An 18993-nucleotide genomic window follows, 5' to 3' on the forward strand; every position below is an offset into this window, starting at 1 on the left:
ACGCTGCTCTCCAATCAGGAGCAAGTCCTACAGTTTATTGGTTGAACTGGAGGCAGCTGGGTAGAAGCTGTTTTCTCCTCTCCCAGCGCCATATTGTAGGAGAGCAGATGCATAGAATAAGTCTTAATTCCAGTAACAGTCTAGTCCGAGCTGCTCCCCACAGAGGAGAGCAGATGCATAGAATAAGTCTTAATTCCAGTAACTTAGTCTAGTCCGAGCTGCTCCCCACACAGGAGCTTCTTCCCGGACTCCCACTCAGGTGCAGGGGCCCAAGGACTTGGGCCATTCTCCACTGCTTTCCCACAGCAGAGAGCTGGATCGGAAGTGGGGCAGCTGGGACTTGAACCAGTGTCTATAAGGGATGCCAGCACTTCAGGCGGCGGCTTGTTTAAAGGTGCATGTGATGTATTTTACATGCATGGTTTGACTCAGTGGCTTTCTGTGGAGCTAATAATGCAAGGCACGTCCTGTACGATGTATCAGCCACTGAGAGGACTTTTAGAAGCTCTTAAAGTAAGACCCTGAGTACAGTGGGGAGTCACAGCTGTCGGTCCCAGGTCCGCCGCTCATTGTGTGAGTTTGGACAAGCTTCTGTGCCCATCTGTGCCATTGTCTATGAGAAGGGCGGTAGTCCCTGTGGCCTTGTGGGGAGGATTAAAGCTGAAACCAGATCGGTGCAAGAACCTGGCGCCTTGCCAGGCACCTGCCCGGCACACAGTAGGCGTCATCTGTTTGTCTGTCTCTGACTTTGAAGGACCCAGATCACTGCTAGTCCTTGTGTGTGACCCACATCTTTGAAGAGCTCCATTTGCCTTCAGTGCTCACCAGAGACTCGTACTAGAACATCAGTAGCCCCAAATAGAAGCTAAATGCACATCCACAGTAGGATGAAGCGAGTGAGGCATCGTGGGGCAGTGGAACACGGTGCAGCAGTGAAAGTTGATGATATGCAACTACACGTGAAAACAGCGATACAGGGCAGCTGGGCCCTTGACAAAGTGGTTAAGACACATCGTGAGCTGCCCACATCCCATATTGGAGCCTGGGTTCAAGTCCTGGCCCTGCTTCCCTTCCTGCTACCTGCTAATGTGTACTCCTGAGAGGCAGCAGATGATGGCTCAAGTGTTTGGGTCCCTGTACCAATTGTGCGGAAGACAGAACTAAATTTCTGGATTCCACCTGACCCAGTCCTGGCTTTTGTGGGCATTTGGAGAGTGAACCAATAGATGGAAGATCTCTCTCTGAAATAAACAACAGGGACAGTGATAACACTCACAAATATAATAGTAGAACATACGATTTTGTCTGTATAAAGTGACCAGACTGATGTCTGCACTTAAAGGTTAGCACAGTAGTTAACCTCACGGGGTGCAGCATGGGGTTGGAGTGGGGACATTCAGTTCTCTTTTGAAATAGTATGTTAAATAATTGGGATATATCTTCCAGTGATTTCTTTTTTTATTTTAGAAATTTTTTTGAAGATTTCTTTATTTGAAAGGGAGAGAGAGGGAGAGAGTCTTCATCTGTTGGCTCCCTCCCCTGTGTCTGCCACAGCCAGAGCCAGAGCAGGGCCAGGTCAAAACCAAGAGCTTGACATTCTGTCTGGGCCTCCTGCATGGGTGGCAGGGCCCCAAACACTCAAGCCATCTGCTGCTGCTGTTCCAGGCACATGAGCAGGGAACTGGATCGGAAGTGGAGCAGCCAGGACTTGAACCGGCACTCCTGTGGGATGCTGGCCTTGTAGGTGGTGGCTTGTCCTGCTGTGGCACAGTGCCCAGCCCTTTCAGTGGCTTTGCTCTCCATTTTTAGTGTGTGAATCGGTTCCAGTTGATCTCACAGGAATACATGTATGGCTAATTATTTACTAGAATATGAACATCAGAGTGATACTTTACTGGGAAGTCATCTCCGGATGGGATTTCCTGAACCGATCCACCGTTGGCCGCAGTGAAAAGCATTGAAGTGGTCGTTTCTCTTGGGTAAGCATGTAAGGCTGCAGTAGAGTGAGTGACGTCGTGTTCAAGGAAGCTTCCTTTTTTGGCAACAGTGACTGGATTAGCTCCCTGCGCTAGCACTAGCGTATTTACAGCATTGTTCCTAGTCTGCTTTCTCTTTTCCTTTCTTTTCTTTCTTCTTCTTTTTTTCTTTTCTATATATTTTGTTTGTTTGAGGAACAAAGTTACAGAGAGGGAGAGAGAGGTCTTTTTTTTTTTTTTTTTGACAGGCAGAGTTAGACAATGAGAGAGACAGAGAGAAAGGTCCTCCTTTTCCGTTGGTTCACCCCCCAAATGGCTGCTACAGCCGGCGCGCTGCGCCGATCCGAAGCCAGGAGCCAGGTGCTTCCTCCTGGTCTCCCATGTGGGTGCAGGGGCCCAAGTACTTGGGCCATCCTCCACTGCCTTCCCGGGCCACACCAGAGAGCTGGACTGGAAGAGGAGCAACCGGGATAGAATCCGGCACCCCAACCGGGACTAGAACCCGGGGTGCCGGCACCGTAGGTGGAGGATTAGCCTAGTGAGCCGTGGCGCCGACCTAGAGAGAGGTCCATCTGCTGGTTCACTCCTCAAATGGCCGTGATGGCCTGAGCTGGGTCGATCCGAAGCCAGGAGCTGAGCTTCTTCTGGGTCTCCCACGTGGGTGCAGGAGCCCAGGAGCTTGGGTCATCTTCCACTGCCTTCCCAGGCCATAGCAAAGAGCTGGATTGGAAGAGGGGCAGCTGGGACACGGAATGGTGCCCGTATGGGATGCCAGTGCCACAGGTGGAGGCTTAACCTACTGGTCACAGTGCCGGCCCTCCAGCCTTAAAAACTGCATATGTTTTTACATTCATGTTAAAGCAGATTTTCCATTCAGTCATTTGATATCAACTGAATTGAGTTTGTTAGTATTTTGTCTTAATTTTTGCAAAGTTTAGTAAGGTTTAAACTTTGTTAAAATATATTTTTTGTGTTTTTAATGAATGGATTAAAAAGATTTTTGTGTAAATAAATGTACATCTAATGAGAACTGCATAGACTGGTTCTCTTCTCAAAATTTTCTTTGCAATTTAAAATTTATCCCTAGAGGGTGCTGTTGTGTTAAAAGTGTAATCATTGAGTTTGAACCATTTTACATTTCTGCACGGCACATATATTAAAACCTCATTACAGTAATGAGCTAGTTCTGAGTAGTAGCTGAGTGTTTTAACCTGCAAATGGCACCATTTCATACATACTACAGTCTGAACAGTCTAAAACACAGCTTAGTAACATTTGCTTTTGTGAAAAGTTTGACAAAACTTTGAGTTTGGGCATCTCCAAATTGGGGAAGTAATCAATATTTTATGATATATTTAGGAATTCTTTGAATTTAGTAGATAGTCTGCTTTCTGTGGTTGATACTTGAGGCATTTGAAAAGCGTTCTGTTTTCGTTTATTGTGCAGTCCCTCCGTGGAGGACCTACTGTGTGCCAGGCGGTCTTTGCAGTGTGGCAGGTGAGGCCTGACCGCCTTGCCTTAAGGTTGTGTGCAGAACTCTGCTGCGGTGTTGCCCAGGGGAGAGTAATCCCAGCTAATGGTCCTTAGCCAGGTTTCTGCTAGGCCTCTCCGGAATTCACATTCTAATCAGTGTTTCCAAGAAAACAGTTTGAAGTCTTCTTAGCACTCACTGTTAGGTTTTAATTGAACGCCTCCTGTATGCTTTCCTCCTCACAACCTTACTGTAGCAGTTGAGATGATCCGATGGACAGGTGCGCGTGCCCGGGCAGTGCGGTGCCTCACACATGACTGGTCACCCCGTCACCCTGTGCTGATAGGTGTCTAGACGTGATGATGACACCTGGCTCCTGGCTTCTCTGATGCCTCTGGTCCAGGCATGGCCAGACCCAGCGTCTCCCTTTGGTAAGGTTTGTTTTGGTTGTTATTCACGTATTCAGTTTAGAAAACTTAAGGAGAGGAAGAGAGCTTACCTGTTTGTGGTACCATCCCGGGAGGATGAGAGTGATTGTGGCCATGGGGCGGCTAACAGCGCCTCGCGTTATGTCTAAGAGATCCCGTGAACCCCGAGGTGGCCCCTGCTCTGCAGGTGGAAGTTAGTGTCTGGAGAGCGATGTTGACCGCTGGGCTTTTATTCAGTCCAGTCGTGAGCCTGAGCTCTTCTCTGGCCATCCTGCCATCCTTATTCCACAAAGACGCGGACACGCCTTCGTGAGGACCGTGCGTGCAGCTCTTAACATGTGCTGTGGAGGGTTTCACACGGAAGAGTAAGGCCTGTTGTCCTCCTCTGCAAGTGTTGATGATCTCGCTTGGGGAACTGATACTGACATGTGACAATCCAGACACTGGAGAGGACAAACGGTGCTAGAAGCTTAGGCAAACAGCTGTCCTGTCAGCTCTGCTCTGCAGAGCACATACCTCGCCTTGAGCGCTCTGGATCCTCCAAAGGTCTAAATGAATGTTCGAATTTGTATTTCCTTTGGTTGTTAGGATTTAAGTAAAAGAAGAGGTCTTGGTTTTTCAAAGTAAGATAGATACGATCCGGGCTTTGCTCTTGCTGGGAAATATTCTCTCGTGCATTACCCTCACCCCCACCTTATTATTATATTTAAGAAAAATATTCTATGTGGTTGTATTTGGAAATGCAGGGGAAGTATGGAAACACCTGGTAGGCAGAGGAGCACTGTGAAGATGTCGGTGTACTTCCCAGTCTCCCTCCCCCCTTCCCTCCCCTCCCCCCCTCTTTCTTTTAAATTTATTTATCTGAAAAGCAGAGTTACAGAGAGGTAGAGGTAAAGAGAGAGAGAGAGGCCTTCCATCTGCTGGTTCACTCCCTAATTGGCCGCAGAGTCCCGAGCTGCGCTGATCTGAAGCCAGGAGCCAGGAGCTTTTTCCGGGTCTCCCAGGCAGGTGCAGAGACCCAAGGACTTGGGCCATCTTCTACTGCTTTTCCAGGCCATAGCAGAGAGCTGGATCGGAGGTGGAGCAGCCAGGACTTGAACTGGTGCCCATATGGGATGCTGGCACTGCAGGCAGTGGCTTTACTAGATACGCCACCGCGCTGGCCCCAAACTTCCCAGTCTTTCTAATGTATGTGTATGCTCTTGCCACCTCCCATTTATGTGTATACACTCACAAATACATACACAAGATGGTGTGTAGTGTATGCATGAGGGTATTTCGAAAAAGTCCCAGAGAAGTGGAATCAAGAATGTATTTTGGTGGTGCGAAAGCTTTCAGACTTCGTGCTGTGTTTTTCCACAGCAGGGATCTCTGTGAACTCTTTGAAGAGCGTTGTGATCTTTTACCCTGTTTCTGATCATTTACCCTGTTTTCAGTTCACATATGTGTCGTCATAGGGTCTAGTCATGTGACAGTTAATGACGGATGCATTCAGAAAGTTGCACCATTAGGCAGTCTTGTTATCGGGAAAACATCGTAGACGTATTGGCACAAACAAGCACGGCTGTTACGTCTCTCGGTGATAGAGCCTTTTGGGACGAGACGTTAAGTTGTACACAGCAGGACACAGCACTGCTTTTCTGACTGTCACTGTTTTGTTGAAGGTGTCGTAATGGCTGTGTAATATTCTGTCATCCAGAAGCTGTGGTTTTAAGGCATTCTCTGATTTTTTTTTGACTTGTGAATTTTTTTAAAAAAGATTTACGTATTTATTTAAAGGTAGAGAGAGGTCTTCCATCTGCTGGTTCACTCTCCACATGGCTACAACAGCAAGAACTGAGCTGATCAGGAGCCAGGAGCTTTTTCTGGGTCTCCTACATGGGTGCAGTGGCCCAAGCACTTGGGCCATCTTCTGCTGCTTTCCCAGGCACATTGGCAGGGAGTTGGATCAGAAGTGGAGCAGCTGGGACTTGAACTGGTGCCCATATGGGATGCTGGCACTGTAGGCAGTGGCTTTACCTGCTGTGCCATGGTGCCGGCCCCATCTTAATGCAACTTTATGACTAGATCTTACTGTTTTCCTAAGACAGCAGACTGGAAGCAGTGTTCAATGCAAGGAGAGTGGCAGGAATGGTTTGATGTGTGTGCCAGAGCTCTGTAGAACAGACTTGTCTGTTACATCATCTCTAGTGGCAGACACAAATTCCTCTGGCCTCCCTCAGTGATCCACATGGTTGAGTAAAATCTTTCTGTTAATTTGGCAGATGGAAAAATCACTTAATTTCTTAGATTATTAATTAGGTTGAATAGTTTTTAGAAAATGTACTGCTGTTTGCTTCTCACTTTAGAAATATGTATTTATTTTTAAAGATTTATTTATTTACTTGAAAGAGTTACAGAGAGAGAGAGGGAATCTGTCTTCCACCCAGTAGTCACTCCCATAAGGAGCTTCATCCAGGTCTCTCACAAGGGTGGCAGGGGCCCAAACAGTTGGGCCACCTTCTGCTGCTTTTCTCAGGCCATTAGCAGGGAGCTGGATTGGAAATGGAACTGGAACTGGTGCCCATATGGGATGCTGGTGTCGTAGGCAGAGGCTTTACCCACTGTGCCACAACACTGGCCTCCATCGGGCTAATTTTTAGGTTGATGATTTTGTGTGGCCCACAAATGGTGTTATAAATATTCACATGACCCTTGACAAACAAGTGGCCCGCCACCCATGCTTTAGAGCATTTCTACTTATTTTTGGTGTATGATATAAGGTGTGGCTCTATTTGGGTTCTTTACCACATAACCTCTTTGCCCATTGACATTTATATTTTTTAAAAAATATTCATTTATTTATTTGAAAGGCAGAGTTATAAAGAGGCAGAGGCAATGAGAGAGAAGGGAGGTCTTCTCTCTGATGGTTCATTCCCTGATGGTTGTGGCGGCCGGAGCTACACTGATTTGAAGCCATGAGCCAGGAGCTTTTTCTGGGTCTCCTAGGCAGGTGCAGGAACCCAAACACCTGGGCCATCTTCTACTGCTTTCCCAGGCCATAGCGGAGAGCTGGATCAGAAGTGGAGCAGCCAGGACTCGAACCAGCGCCCGTATGGGATCCAGCACTGCAGGTGGTGGCTTTGCTCGCTATGCCACAGCACTGGCCCCGACGTTTGTTTTATGATCTACTTCTTGCCCAGTGGCCTGGATTTCTGATTTCTTTTTTTAAAATTTGACAAGTAGAGCTACAGACAGTGAGAGAGACAGAGAGAAAGGTCTAACTTCCGTTGGTTCACTCCCCAAATGGCCGCTATGGCTGGCGCTGTGCCGATCCGAAGCCAGGAGCCAGGTGCTTCTTCCTGGTCTCCCATGTGGGTGCAGGGGCCTAAGCACCTGGGCCATCCTCCACTGCCCTCCCGGGCCACAGCAGAGAGCTGAACTGGAAGACTAGAACCCGGCACCCATATGGGATGCCGGTGCCGCAGGCGGAGGATTAGCTAAGTGAGCCACGGCGCCAGCCGGATTTCTGATTCTTATATATGAGATTTTGTGTTTAATGTTATCTGTTCTGGGGCAGGCACTGTGGTGTAGTGGGTAGAGCTGCCACCTGTGGCACCGGCATCCCATGTGGCCATTGCAGCCATTTGAGGAGTGATCTTGTCAATGGAAGATTTCTGTCTTTCTCTTTCCCTCTCTGTAACTCTGCCTTTCAAATAAATAAATAAATCTCTTAAAAAAATCTTAGAAATCTCTTTATTAAAAAATGCTGCATATTTTGTACCTAGTACCCAGTAAAAACCCATAAATGTTGTTTACTCATGCTTCAAATACCTGATAGGTCAAATTTCTAGATTTTTTTTTTTAACAAATTAGCTGTTTCTATCTTTTTTGTTGGTGTGGGTTGGGGAGCGGTGGGTAAAATTCAGAACCTGGGGGCAGGCATGGGCTTAGTGGGAAGATGCCATTTGGGGCACCTGCGTGCCACGTTGGAGTGTCTGGGTTTGAGTCCTGGCTCCACTCCTGTACCCGGCTTCCTTCCGGTGCAGCGACTGGGACGTAGCAGGTGATGGCAGAAGTGCAGCCCTGCCACCCCCATTGGAACTCCTGGATTCTAGCTTCAGCCTCATGTTGCAGGCATTTGGGGAAGGGACCAGAAAATGGGAGACCACTGTCTTTCTCTGTGTTTTTCAAATAAATAAGAAAAACAAACAGAAACATAAAACAATTTGAAAGTCTTTCAGATTTTCCTTAAAAACTAGTCTTTTGGTTTTTAAGTTATGACTGTATTGGCCTTAAGATCAGTTTAAGAAGAATTGACAGTTTCCAAGAATTTGGATTTTTTTTTTTTTTAAGATTTATTTATTTGAAAGGCAGAGTTACAGAGAGGGAGAGATAGAGAAGGGTCTTTGATCCACTGCTTCAGTCCCCAAATGGCCGCATTTAGGCAAGGCCAAAGCTAGGAGCCAGGAGTTTCTTCCGGTCCCCCATGTGGGTGTAGCAGCCCAAGCACTGCTGCCTTTGCAGGCACATTAGCCCAGAGCGCTGGGACATGAACCAGTGCCCATATGGGATACTGGTGCTGCAGGTGGTGGCTTAACCCGCTGTGCCACAATACTGGCCCCTGGATTTTCTTTTGGATGGTGCCCTGAGGTATAGTTGGAATCCAGATGGTCCTCACAGGTAAGGATCTGTGGTCCCTAAGAGGTGTTGATGGACATTTCACATGGAGCCGTATCATCCAGGTATGCCAGCAGTGAGGAGGGGGCAGATGGAGAGTCTGCCTCTTAGATGTGGGTTTTTTTCCCCCAAGATTTATTTATTTATATACGTGAGAGAGAGAGAGGCTGAGACCCATCTGCTGGTTCACTCCCCAGAGGCCCTTAATAGCCTGGGCTGGGCAAAGCCAAAGCCAGGCAGCAGGAACTCCACCTGTCTTTCATGGGAGTGGCAGGAACCCATACTTGGGCCGTGATCTGCTGCCCAAGCTAGAATTGGAAGCGGAGACGGGATTTGATCCCAGGCACCCCAAGTGGTGGCATCACCCAGTGGGCTACGACTCTGCCCCTAGATGTTTTAATCTTGCTGATTTTAATCAACAGGTATTTACTATTGACCTACCATGTAACAGACTGACCTTGAACAGGCTAAGAAGGCATAGCCCTTGCTCTGAACACCTGGACTGGTTAGGGTGAGAGCAGGTGTGTGGTGAACGGATAGTACAGGGGAAGGGGTGAGGGGTGGGAGGATGGGACCCAGGGGGTGTCACAGGACAGGCTGGAGAAGCTCCCATGCAGGGTGGACGTGCAGACGTGTCCTGAGGAGCAAGGCCATGTGACTGGTGGGGGGAAAGCACTTGGTGAAAGTTGTGAGGAGCTGGGGTGGACGGCCTGGGCCAGCCACGGAGGGCTTCTCCCGCTGCAGAGAGCTGCTGTTGCCACATAGGGCTTCCCCATGGAAACCAAGTTCTTGTTTGCTTGTTTGTTGTTTCAGACTTTGTGGCAGATTAATACCTTGTAAAACGCAGTGAAACTCAATAGCTAGAAATATGAAAAAAATACACCCTTTATTTTTTTTAATTGTTCATACTTGAGACTTAAAATTAGTCTTTCCTAGCACTATAAAAATTTCCAATTGCTGGTTCTCAGCTTCTCTCTCTCTCTCTCGGACTGGTGACAGCCTCTTCATGGTCCACACTGTGGCAGTCTCCCGGCTCAGAGAGGAGGGTGCAGCTGGGGCCTGGGAATTGATGCCAGATTGTTTTATTTATGTGTGTACATTTGTATATATGCATATTTTTAAATTTGTAAGGCAGAGATGGAGACAGAGCTCTCCCTTCATGCCCGCCACAGCAGGGATTGGGCTAGGCCAGGCCAGAGGCAAGGGCCGGGAACTCAATCCAGGTTTCCCCTCGTGGAAGTCAGGAACCTAATTACTTGAGCCATCACCAGCTGTTTGCCAGGGTCTGTGTTGGCAGGAAGCTGGCATCAGGAGCCACAGCTAGTCATCAGACGCAGGTACTTCAGCATGGGACTTGGCTGTACCCGCCAGCGCCTCACGGAAACGCAGGCAAGGTAGCGGGCGGGTCGATGCACCGGAAAGTGCCCAGGCCCTCTGGAGACCACTGCTGGCAGTGATGCCGAGTCATTAAAGGGAAGTTAGCAATCACTGTGCTCAGATCCGCTATGTATTTTTAAACACTCCTGAAAGCAAGCGTATCAAATGCAGTATGGAGGCAAGGGGTATCACCTTACAGGGTCTCCTGGGGCCCTGTAAAAGCCACAGCCGTGGGCTGCCACCCTCACATCACTCTGGGACACAGCCTCAGGTGCAGTCAGCTCTCCCCCCATTCTATGATATGCTGATGGTGTGCCAAGTTTTCTGATGGAGAATTTAGGTGAAAGAACCCAGCACAGCTAGTACTTGTCCAAAACTACTGGATGAATTTGAATCTGACACCTAAAGCTATTAAACTTGTTTTCAGAGCAATTTGTATGTACTAGACCTTGTAAGAATTTTCTTCCAACCTCCCCTGCCAAATATCATTATTAGACATGTTAAGATTTTTGGTTTTTAAATTATTTGAGAGTCAGAGTACCAGAGAGAGAATCTTCCATCCACTAGTTTGCTTCCCAAATGGCCACAACAGCCAGGGCTGGACCAGGCTGAAGGCAGGAGCCAGGAACTCCATCCTGGTCTCCTACTCTGGTGGCAGGGGCCCATGTACTTGGGCCAACTTCTGCCTTTCCAGGTGCATTAGCAGGAAGCGGGGTTGGAAGTGGAGCAACCAAGAGTCGAAGCAGTGCTTTCATAGGGGATGCCAGCGCCGCAGGCTGTGGCTTAACCTGCTGCACCACAAGGGGCGTTCCTACCATTAGGTATTTTATTTATTTATTTATTTATTTTTTGACAGGCAGAGTGGATAGTGAGAGAGAGAGACAGAGAGAAAGGTCTTCCTTTGCCGTTGGTTCACCCTCCAATGGCCGCCGCGGCCAGCGCACCGCGCTGATCCGATGGCAGGAGCCAGGTGCTTTTCCTGGTCTCCCATGGGGTGCAGGGCCCAAGCACTTGGGCCATCCTCCACTGCACTCCCTGGCCACAGCTAGGTATTTTAATTACTATTGTTGGTATCTTTCAGTGCAGCTTCTTCAGATCTACCAGATGCAATGTGGCATCAGTGAAGATCCTTTTAAAGGGAAGCTTTTGAAATATTTGTTCTTCTGTTGCTTACTTGGGCTGCTGTAACCCAATTACTACTGCAGTAGTGACGACAGCAATATTTGGGTGTCATGGGAATTTGCAAGTAATGTTTGGTTAGAACAACTTGTCCCAAATGTGCCTGTTACCCCAAATGCAACTCTTGTTGTATTTTCTTTTTTTTTTTTTTTTTTTTTTTTTTTTTTTTTTTTTTTGACAGGCAGAGTGGACAGTGAGAGAGAGAGACAGAGAGAGAAAGGTCTTCCTTTGCCGTTGGTTCACCCTCCAATGGCCGCCGCTGCAGCCGGCGCACCGCGCTGATCCTGGCAGGAGCCAGGAGCCAGGTGCTTTTCCTGGTCTCCCATGGGGTGCAGGGCCCAAGCACCTGGGCCATCCTCCACTGCACTCCCTGGCCATAGCAGAGAGCTGGCCTGGAAGAGGGGCAACCGGGACAGAATCCGGCGCCCCGACCGGGACTAGAACCCGGTGTGCCGGCGCCGCAAGGTGGAGGATTAGCCTATTGAGCCACGGCGCCGGCCCGTGTATTTTCTTTTTTTAAGGTTTTATTTTATTTGAAAGGCAGAGTGATAGGGTGAGGAGACAGAGATATTCTATCAACTGCTTAACTTCTCATATGGGGGCCGGCGCTGTGGCATATGGGTAAAGCCTCTGCCTGCAGTGCCAGCATCCCATATGGGTGCCAGTTCGAGTCCTGACTGCTCCACTTCTGATCCAGCTCTCTGCTATGGCCTGGGAAAGCAGTAGAAGATGGCCCAAGTCCTTGGGCCCCTGCACCCGCGTGGGAAGACCCAAAGGAAGCTCCTGGCTTCGGATCAGTGCAGCTCCAGCCGTTGCAGCTAATTGGGGAGTGAGCCAGTGGATGGAATACCTCTCTTTCTCTCTGCCTCTCCTTCTCTCTCTGTGTAACTCTTTCAAATAAATAAATATATCTTAAAAAAAAAAATTCTCAAATGGCCACAACAGCTGGAGCTGGGCCGCATGGAAGCCAGGAGCCAGGAACTCCATCCTGGTTTCCTGGCAGGGACCAAGCACTTGGGCCATCCTCTGCTGTCTCCCAGGCACATTAGGGGAAGTGGATGCGCAGTGGAGCGGTTGCCACCCTGGGCACTTGAACCAGCACGCACATGTGGCATGCCCTGGCTTTAACCACTGTGCCACGAAGCCGGCCCTCTTGCTAGATTTTTAGCACACAAGCCATCCTGTGAGGTTATCCATTTAAATACGGCCCACTCCTCCATGCTTGAAGAATCCTGAAAAGAAGCCCTAGGCTACCCCACCCCCTTTTTTAAAAGATTGATTTGTTTGTTTGAAACAGGGAGCGACAAGGCTTCACCCGTTGCCTTACTTTCTGAATAGCCCCAATGGCCAGAGCAGGGCCAGGCAGACATGGCACCAGGCGCTTCTTCAGGTCTCCAACCTGGGTGGCGAGGGCCCAAGCACTGGCACCTTGTGATGCCTCTCCAGGTGGCGTTAGCAGGGAGCTGGACGGGAAGTGGAGCAGTCGGGACTGGACCAGGAGTTCTAAGGGATGCCGGCTCTGCAGCCTGCGGCCTAACCCCGCACGCACTCCGCACGCGCGCCACAGCGCCAGCTCCAGGCCTGGGCTGCTGGTGGTGCCACCGCCGGAACCATGCGCGCAGATAAAACTGTCCCTCAAGGTTCCCACGTGCGGAAAAGCCAAGGGCTGCTGTGCCTCCGGCAGAGCTCCCGGGTTCTAACGGGGAGAGGGCGCCAGCCGCCCACCCGCTGGGGGATGGCGGGTTCTACTGGGAGAGGGCGCCAGCCGCCCACCCGCTGGGTTCTAACTGGGAGAGGGCGCCAGCCGCCCACCCGCTGGGTTCTAACGGGGAGAGGGCGCCAGCCGCCCACCCGCTGGGTTCTAACGGGGAGAGGGCGCCAGCCGCCCACCCGCTGGGTTCTACTGGGAGAGGGCGCCAGCCGCCCACCCGCTGGGTTCTAACTGGGAGAGGGCGCCAGCCGCCCACCCGCTGGGGGATGGCGGGTTCTAACTGGGAGAGGGCCTCAGCTGCCCACCTGCTGGGGGATGGCGGGTTCTAACTGGGAGAGGGCGCCAGCCGCCCACCCGCTGGGGGATGGCGGGTTCTAACTGGGAGAGGGCGCCAGCCGCCCACCCGCTGGGGGATGGCGGGTTCTAATTGGGAGAGGGCCTCAGCTGCCCACCTGCTGGGGGGTGGCGGGTTCTAACTGGGAGAGGACGCCAGCCGCCCACCCGCTGGGTTCTAACTGGGAGAGGGCGCCAGCCGCCCACCCGCTGGGGGAGAGGGCGCCAGCCGCCCACCCGCTGGGGGACAGCGAGTTATAACTGGGAGAGGGCGCCAGCCGCCCACCCGCTGGGAGAAGGTTCCAGAAGCTTTGAGTCCGCCAGTTTGGGGGGTGGGCGCTGGCGGTGACGGGGAGTGGGCTCCTAGAAGCCCTGCCGCCCGCCCGCCCGCCAGAGGACGGTGGGCTCGCCCGTGAGCCCGCGTCGCACTGCCCCGTCAGCCGATTACAGACGGGCGTCCACGCCGCGGACAGCTGCAGTGCACGCAGGCCGCAGGAGACGTTCTTAAAAAAGAAACAAAGACGCCTTGTGTAGCTCTACACCAAAGCCAAGCCCTTCGGGCTTGCAAAACCCCTAAGTGAAGTTGGCCGAAAGTTTCAGTGCGCTTCCATGATGGATGTCTTTTTCCTTTCTTTCCTCTATCCTTTTTTTTTTTTTTTTTTTTTTTTTTTTTACTTTACACTCAGCTCCTGGAAAAAAAGAAAGAAACTTCCGGGGCTTAACTTTCTCCTCCCACGGTCCTGCAGGGGCCCGGCCGCTTCCTGTCAGGCCGCTCTGCCCGGGCCCCCCTCGCGGGCCCCGCGCTCGGCCCCGCGCTCGGCCCCGCGCTCGGCCCCGCGCTCGGCCCCGCGCCGGGCCTGACGCCGTGCGCTCGCGCTCGCGGCCCGCCGGGCGCCAGTGCGCACGCGCGCGCCGGCGGGAGGAGGCCGCGGCGCGGACGCGTCCCCGCGAGCGTGGCCAGGATGTCCGCGCAGTCGGCTCGCAGCGGGCTGTGAGCGAGGGCAGCGGGGCTTTGTCCTGGGCGATGCGCTGCGGGGTCGCCGTTTTCAGGCCTCTGCCCCTGCCTCCGCGCGCCGCGCGGCCCCGTAGAGAGCGCCGAGACGCTCTCCGCATGCCCGAGTGAGGGTCGGCCGCCCGCGCTGCGAGGGTGTCGTGTGAGGGCGGGGGTTTTCGGGCGCGTGTCCCCCCTCTCCGTTTTGGTTTTTGGCTTTTTTGGTTTTGTTTTGTTTTGTTTTGTTGTGCGCTTCCGAGGCCGGGCCTCCGTCCCTGTGCGGTTTAAGCAAAAAGAGCCAGGAGCTCCTCCGTCAGCAACAAGTGATTGTTTGGAAACTTTTCCCTGTCGGGGGCGAGCGCGGAGAGCTGGTTTTCTTTGCGAGCCCGATAAATGCTATTGATGAAGATGGACCTGTTGAACTACCAGTACCTGGACAAGATGAACAACAGCATCGGCATTCTGTGCTACGAAGGTGGGTGTCGGCGGCCCGGCGGCCGGGGAGTGGCCGCAGAGGCGGCGGGGTGCGGGGTGCGTGCGCGCCGGGTCGGTCCGGGTCCCGGCCTGGGGCCGCGGCGGCCGGGGAGACGCGGACGCGCTGTGGTGCCTTCTTTTTCTTAACTTTGCTTTCTCTCGGCTTGCGGCGTCCTGAAATGTTTAACTCCCGAAGCACCCCCCCCCCCGTGTGTGTGTGTGTGTGTGTGTGTGTGTGTGTGTGTGTGTGTGTGTTTTGTTTGTTTCCTTGGCATTTTCTTCGTGGGGCGCGAGGAGAAGTTGGAACGCGGCTTCGGGCAGCGGGAGGAGGGCCGCGCGCCGGCCCCGCGCCCCGCACGACGCGGGCGCCCGCGAGGGCACAGGCCGGCCCTTTGTCTGGCCTCCCGCTTCCTGTGCAGCCCCGGGAGGCGGCGGGGCGGCGGGGCGGCTCCCCGGCCTGCTCGGCTGCTCTGCTCGGCGGCCCGGAGCTGACGTGCGCCCGGGAGAAGGGGCCATGGCCCGCGGGGCCGCGGCGGGCCGGCCGAGCGCTCGGCCCGCGAACTCCCCGTTTCTGCTGGAGGAGGAGAACGCTGACCCTGGCTGGGGGGAGGGGTGTCGGGTCGCTGTGTTTTTCTGGTGGAAATGTCAGGCCTGCTTCCTGTGGGTTGAAAACTTAGCTCTCCTCCTCAGAGGGAAGATCGCACCGAAGTTGCTGTTTCATCCAAATCTGTGGGTAGGGGTCTCACACCTAAAGTTCTATGTGTTCCTTTATTTTTAAGGACCTCTCTTTTCCACTCCGCCTCGTTCCAGTTCGGGGAACTTTGGCGAATTGCTTTCTTTGAATCTGCTGGGCCCAGGGTCATCTTGTTTCTGAACTCGCTCATTAAAAGTCCGATTTTTGTCCACGGCTGGGCTGCTTTCCTGTGCAGTTAACACGCTGCCGTCAGTTTTTAAAGATCATGTACCCACTGAACAAGAAACCAAGACTTCTAAGGTGGTTTCTGTTGCATTGTCTTTGTTAACACGTAATACGATATTTTAAAAACAAAGCCTAATGATGAGCCCAAGAGAGGACTGGAAGAAGGATGGTTAGGAAATCGATACCAGATTAATTTTTTATGTCTGCCGTTGGTAGAGGCAAGCCTGCCGTCGATGGCTTATCGCAGTGTAGTCAGTGACGTTCAACGGGACGTTCGGGAGAGTAGTCCCATCTCCTTTCCCTCCTGACTCGGGAGGAACAGACTCTGATTTTTGAAAGTTGAGCCGATTTGGTGGATAATAGCCTATAGTCTGTTCGGCTTAAACATCTGCTTCTATTTTCCTTATTAAGAAAGTTAACATTATTTTAACACCAAAATAAGTACACAGGAAATGAAGAAAAGCGCAGCAGAATTCCGAGTGTGTTTATAGTGAGTTGTTTACGTCCTGGTGGTCTCCTCAGTGTAAACATTGCACACATCTGGTCTGGACTCGGAAGGAGGTTTTGAGGACGGGCATAAATAATACATAGGATTTGGGGGCAGGAGAGGTGGGAGCAGTTGCTGTTCTTCTTGAAGATCTATTACTTGAGCGGATGCGTTTTCCACAGTTCAGCTCCCTGGCGTCCAGGCAAGTGAGTTGGAAGTGGAAGCTACCGTTGGTGGGCGACGCTTGGTATCCATTAGGGCCCAGGTTCCAGCGTTGTCAGGACACATAGGGGGCATATGCACTTCTGAAAATTAAGAAGTGGAGGGTTGACTTTTCTTACTGTGTCGGCTGGTTAGTCGCACCTGACACAGGTTGGTCCTGCAGTAGAAGCCACTCGTCTGCGCCATCTTTCTTGACTCCCCTGCAGCTTGAGAACCCCGAGTGGAAGGTAGGGCTGTGGACCACCTGCTTGGTGACTGCTCCCTGCAAGCTGAACTGAAAAGACAAGGGCACAGTGTACCCTAAAGTAGTAGATTTGGGCTGGGGCCTGATGGGTGTAGGTGGGGAAAGTAGGTGAAGGGTAGGAAGAATCTCAGTGTGGCCAACTTCTGGAAACTAGCTACCTTTGCTCAGGACCAGCCATGGGCTTAACTGAGCTTGCTGATACGGCTGTTCTGAGGCTCCAGCGTAACCACTCGTCCTCGCCTCCTTCCCCCGTCATCACCACTGCGCTCCAGGGTAACCACTTGTCCTCGCCTCCTGCCCTCATGGACGGTTGCACTCGTGTGCTCTGATGGCCCAGTGCTCTCTCTGTCTCCACAGGAAAGTCACAGGCCCACTCCCAGCCCTTATTTTCCCCTCTGAACTCCGAGCCCCACTGGATGGGTGGAAGCCTCCTGCAGGCAGGGTTCTTAGTGACCGCTGCCTCCCCTGGTCGCAGCGCAGTGCCTGATGGGCTCTAAGGAAGTGGCTTAAAATGAAGGCTGACTCACACACACACATACACTCACACACACACAAAAGCACAGTTTCTCCAGCGGTGGTTGCAGTCATTACTGTATAATTTAGCATTTAATGACATGATGTCTTGTGTTCTGTAATTATCAGCCTGCTGCAGAGCTATCCAGGGCCTCCGACATCATCTCATACCTTTGCCTTGTTTTCGCCAAGGCGACTGAGGGCTGGAGAAGTGTGTTCAGAAAGTGTTGAGGAGCTAAGCTGCACTTGGGGCCGAGCGGTTGTGACGGTGCTGGTTCTCTTCTATAAATTAGCGCGTGTCTTGTCTCCTTCATTACTTATTCGCTTCTTAATGTTAGGGACGTGGTCTGCTCTGTGTGCCTGCACAACCCCCGCATGGGATTATGTGCTGGGTTACAGCACAAGTTGAATCTTCGTTTGGTTCCTCATTGCCTGGAAGCCACCCGCTGGTCCAAGTGGAGGCCGTGGTGCTGCCCAGGAAGGAGTAGGTAATGGTGCCTCCAGGTGAGCGGCCTCGTTGGAGTTTGCCTCTCTTTCTGCCTTGGCACTTGGGTTTGGTTTCCTATTTTCTGACTGTGCAGGTAAGGAGCTGGTGGCCCTGTGGGCATGCCAGTGCCCAGAGTAAGCTCCTGGGAGCAGGGCTGGCCATTAGCTTTTCTCAAGATGGCTGACAGCTACACTCAGGTTCACCCAGTTCCTCAGTGCTCAGAACTTAGGGTCTAATAAATGTGCACTCGGCTGTGGCTTACGCTGCTGCTAGTGATTCTTTAATTACAAGTTAAGGGCCATTAGTATGTAATTTGGTAGAATTCTCTCCTTTTAATTTAAAAGCATAGTTTATATTGGAAGAGAGTAAGGATAAATTGTATATTGTGATTGGTCTTAAAGCTTAAGAGTATTCTGAGTTCCACACGTTATAGAACCGTTCACTGTTTTTGAGCATAATTAGCACTTGTTCGCTCACAGGCTGCACTTAAGTGAGCTTGTGGAGTCGGCAGGGACGTGCACACACGACTCCCTGCGTGGGGACTGAGGCCTCACAGGGGTTGGCGTTTGTTTCGGTGGAGCCCTGCTTTCAATTGTTTTTTTGTCTGATGAGCTCAGGGGGCAAAGTCCTGCAGAGGTGAAAAGGCCAGAGAGGAGAGTCATGTGTCCCCAGCCCTGCAGACCACTTGGGATCCAGGAGGGCCTCCTTGGGAACAGCTGTGATTTGTTTGATGTGAATTGTCTACTGGCAGGGGAGGTGCGGGCAGTGGGAAGAGCCTTGACGGCATGGCCCAGGTGAGCGCCGGAGCACTGCTTTCTGGGAGACCCAGTTGCGTTGTGTTTCGTCTGACAGCCTTGTGCTTGGAGGTGCCGTGCCGCCCTCCGTCCTGCCAGAGCCCCTCCCTTGTTTCTCAACCCCCTTCTTGAAGGATTATTTTCTTTGGCTGTTTATCTTTTGGAGCCTGTGCTTGGCTCGGGTGGGAAGGCAGGTTTCTTTTCCTTCCTTCTCCCCTCCCTGATTGTTCTGTGTTCCCAGGGTGCATGGATTGTGGTTGTGTGGTGACTTTTGAAAACGTGCTGCACAGATGTACTGCAGTTTTTGCTGGTCACCCACCAGAAGGACCCGGGCCTTTGAGGGTGTTGCAGAAAAGTAGGTTTTGTTGTAAAGAAATCAGTTGTATGCAGATGTAGGGAGTGTTTCTGACTGTTTGATCTCTCTGTCTGACATTTATTCAGTGGTGAATTGTATTTAATGATATCTGCATTGTATATTTTAGTTCATGGTAACTTTAAAAAAAAGTTTACCTATTTATTTGAAAGGCAGAGTTACAGAGAGAGAGAGAGAGAGAGAGAGAGAGCTCTGTCAGCCTTCCATCTGCTGGCTCATTCCCCAAATGGCTGCAACTGTCAGGGTTGGACCAGGCCAAAGCCAGGAGCTTTATCCCAGGTTCACACATGGGTGACAGGGACCTAAGCACTTGGGCCATCTTCTGCTGCTTTCCCAGGCACATTGCAGGGAGCTA

At 51.7% G+C, this 18993-nt stretch overlaps 1 protein-coding gene across 5 annotated transcripts in view; it reads left to right on the forward strand.

Moving 5' to 3' along the window:
- Positions 1-18993, forward strand: part of VGLL4 (vestigial like family member 4) — a 192996-nt gene that overhangs the window by 102810 nt on the left and 71193 nt on the right. The window contains exon 1 of one of the 5 annotated variants that reach the window (XM_051851712.2): positions 14036-14600. The exons of 3 other annotated variants lie outside the window; for them this stretch is intronic. In XM_051851712.2, coding sequence (XP_051707672.1) covers positions 14519-14600 — 82 coding nt within the window. In that variant the 5' untranslated portion in view covers positions 14036-14518. Of the gene's footprint in view, positions 1-14035; positions 14601-18993 lie in introns of those variants that run through there. One more of the 5 variants, XM_070051109.1, reaches the window with a different exon arrangement.

Source organism: Oryctolagus cuniculus, chromosome 10 (genome assembly GCF_964237555.1).
Source record: "Oryctolagus cuniculus chromosome 10, mOryCun1.1, whole genome shotgun sequence".
Classification (NCBI taxonomy): Eukaryota; Metazoa; Chordata; class Mammalia; order Lagomorpha; family Leporidae; genus Oryctolagus; species Oryctolagus cuniculus.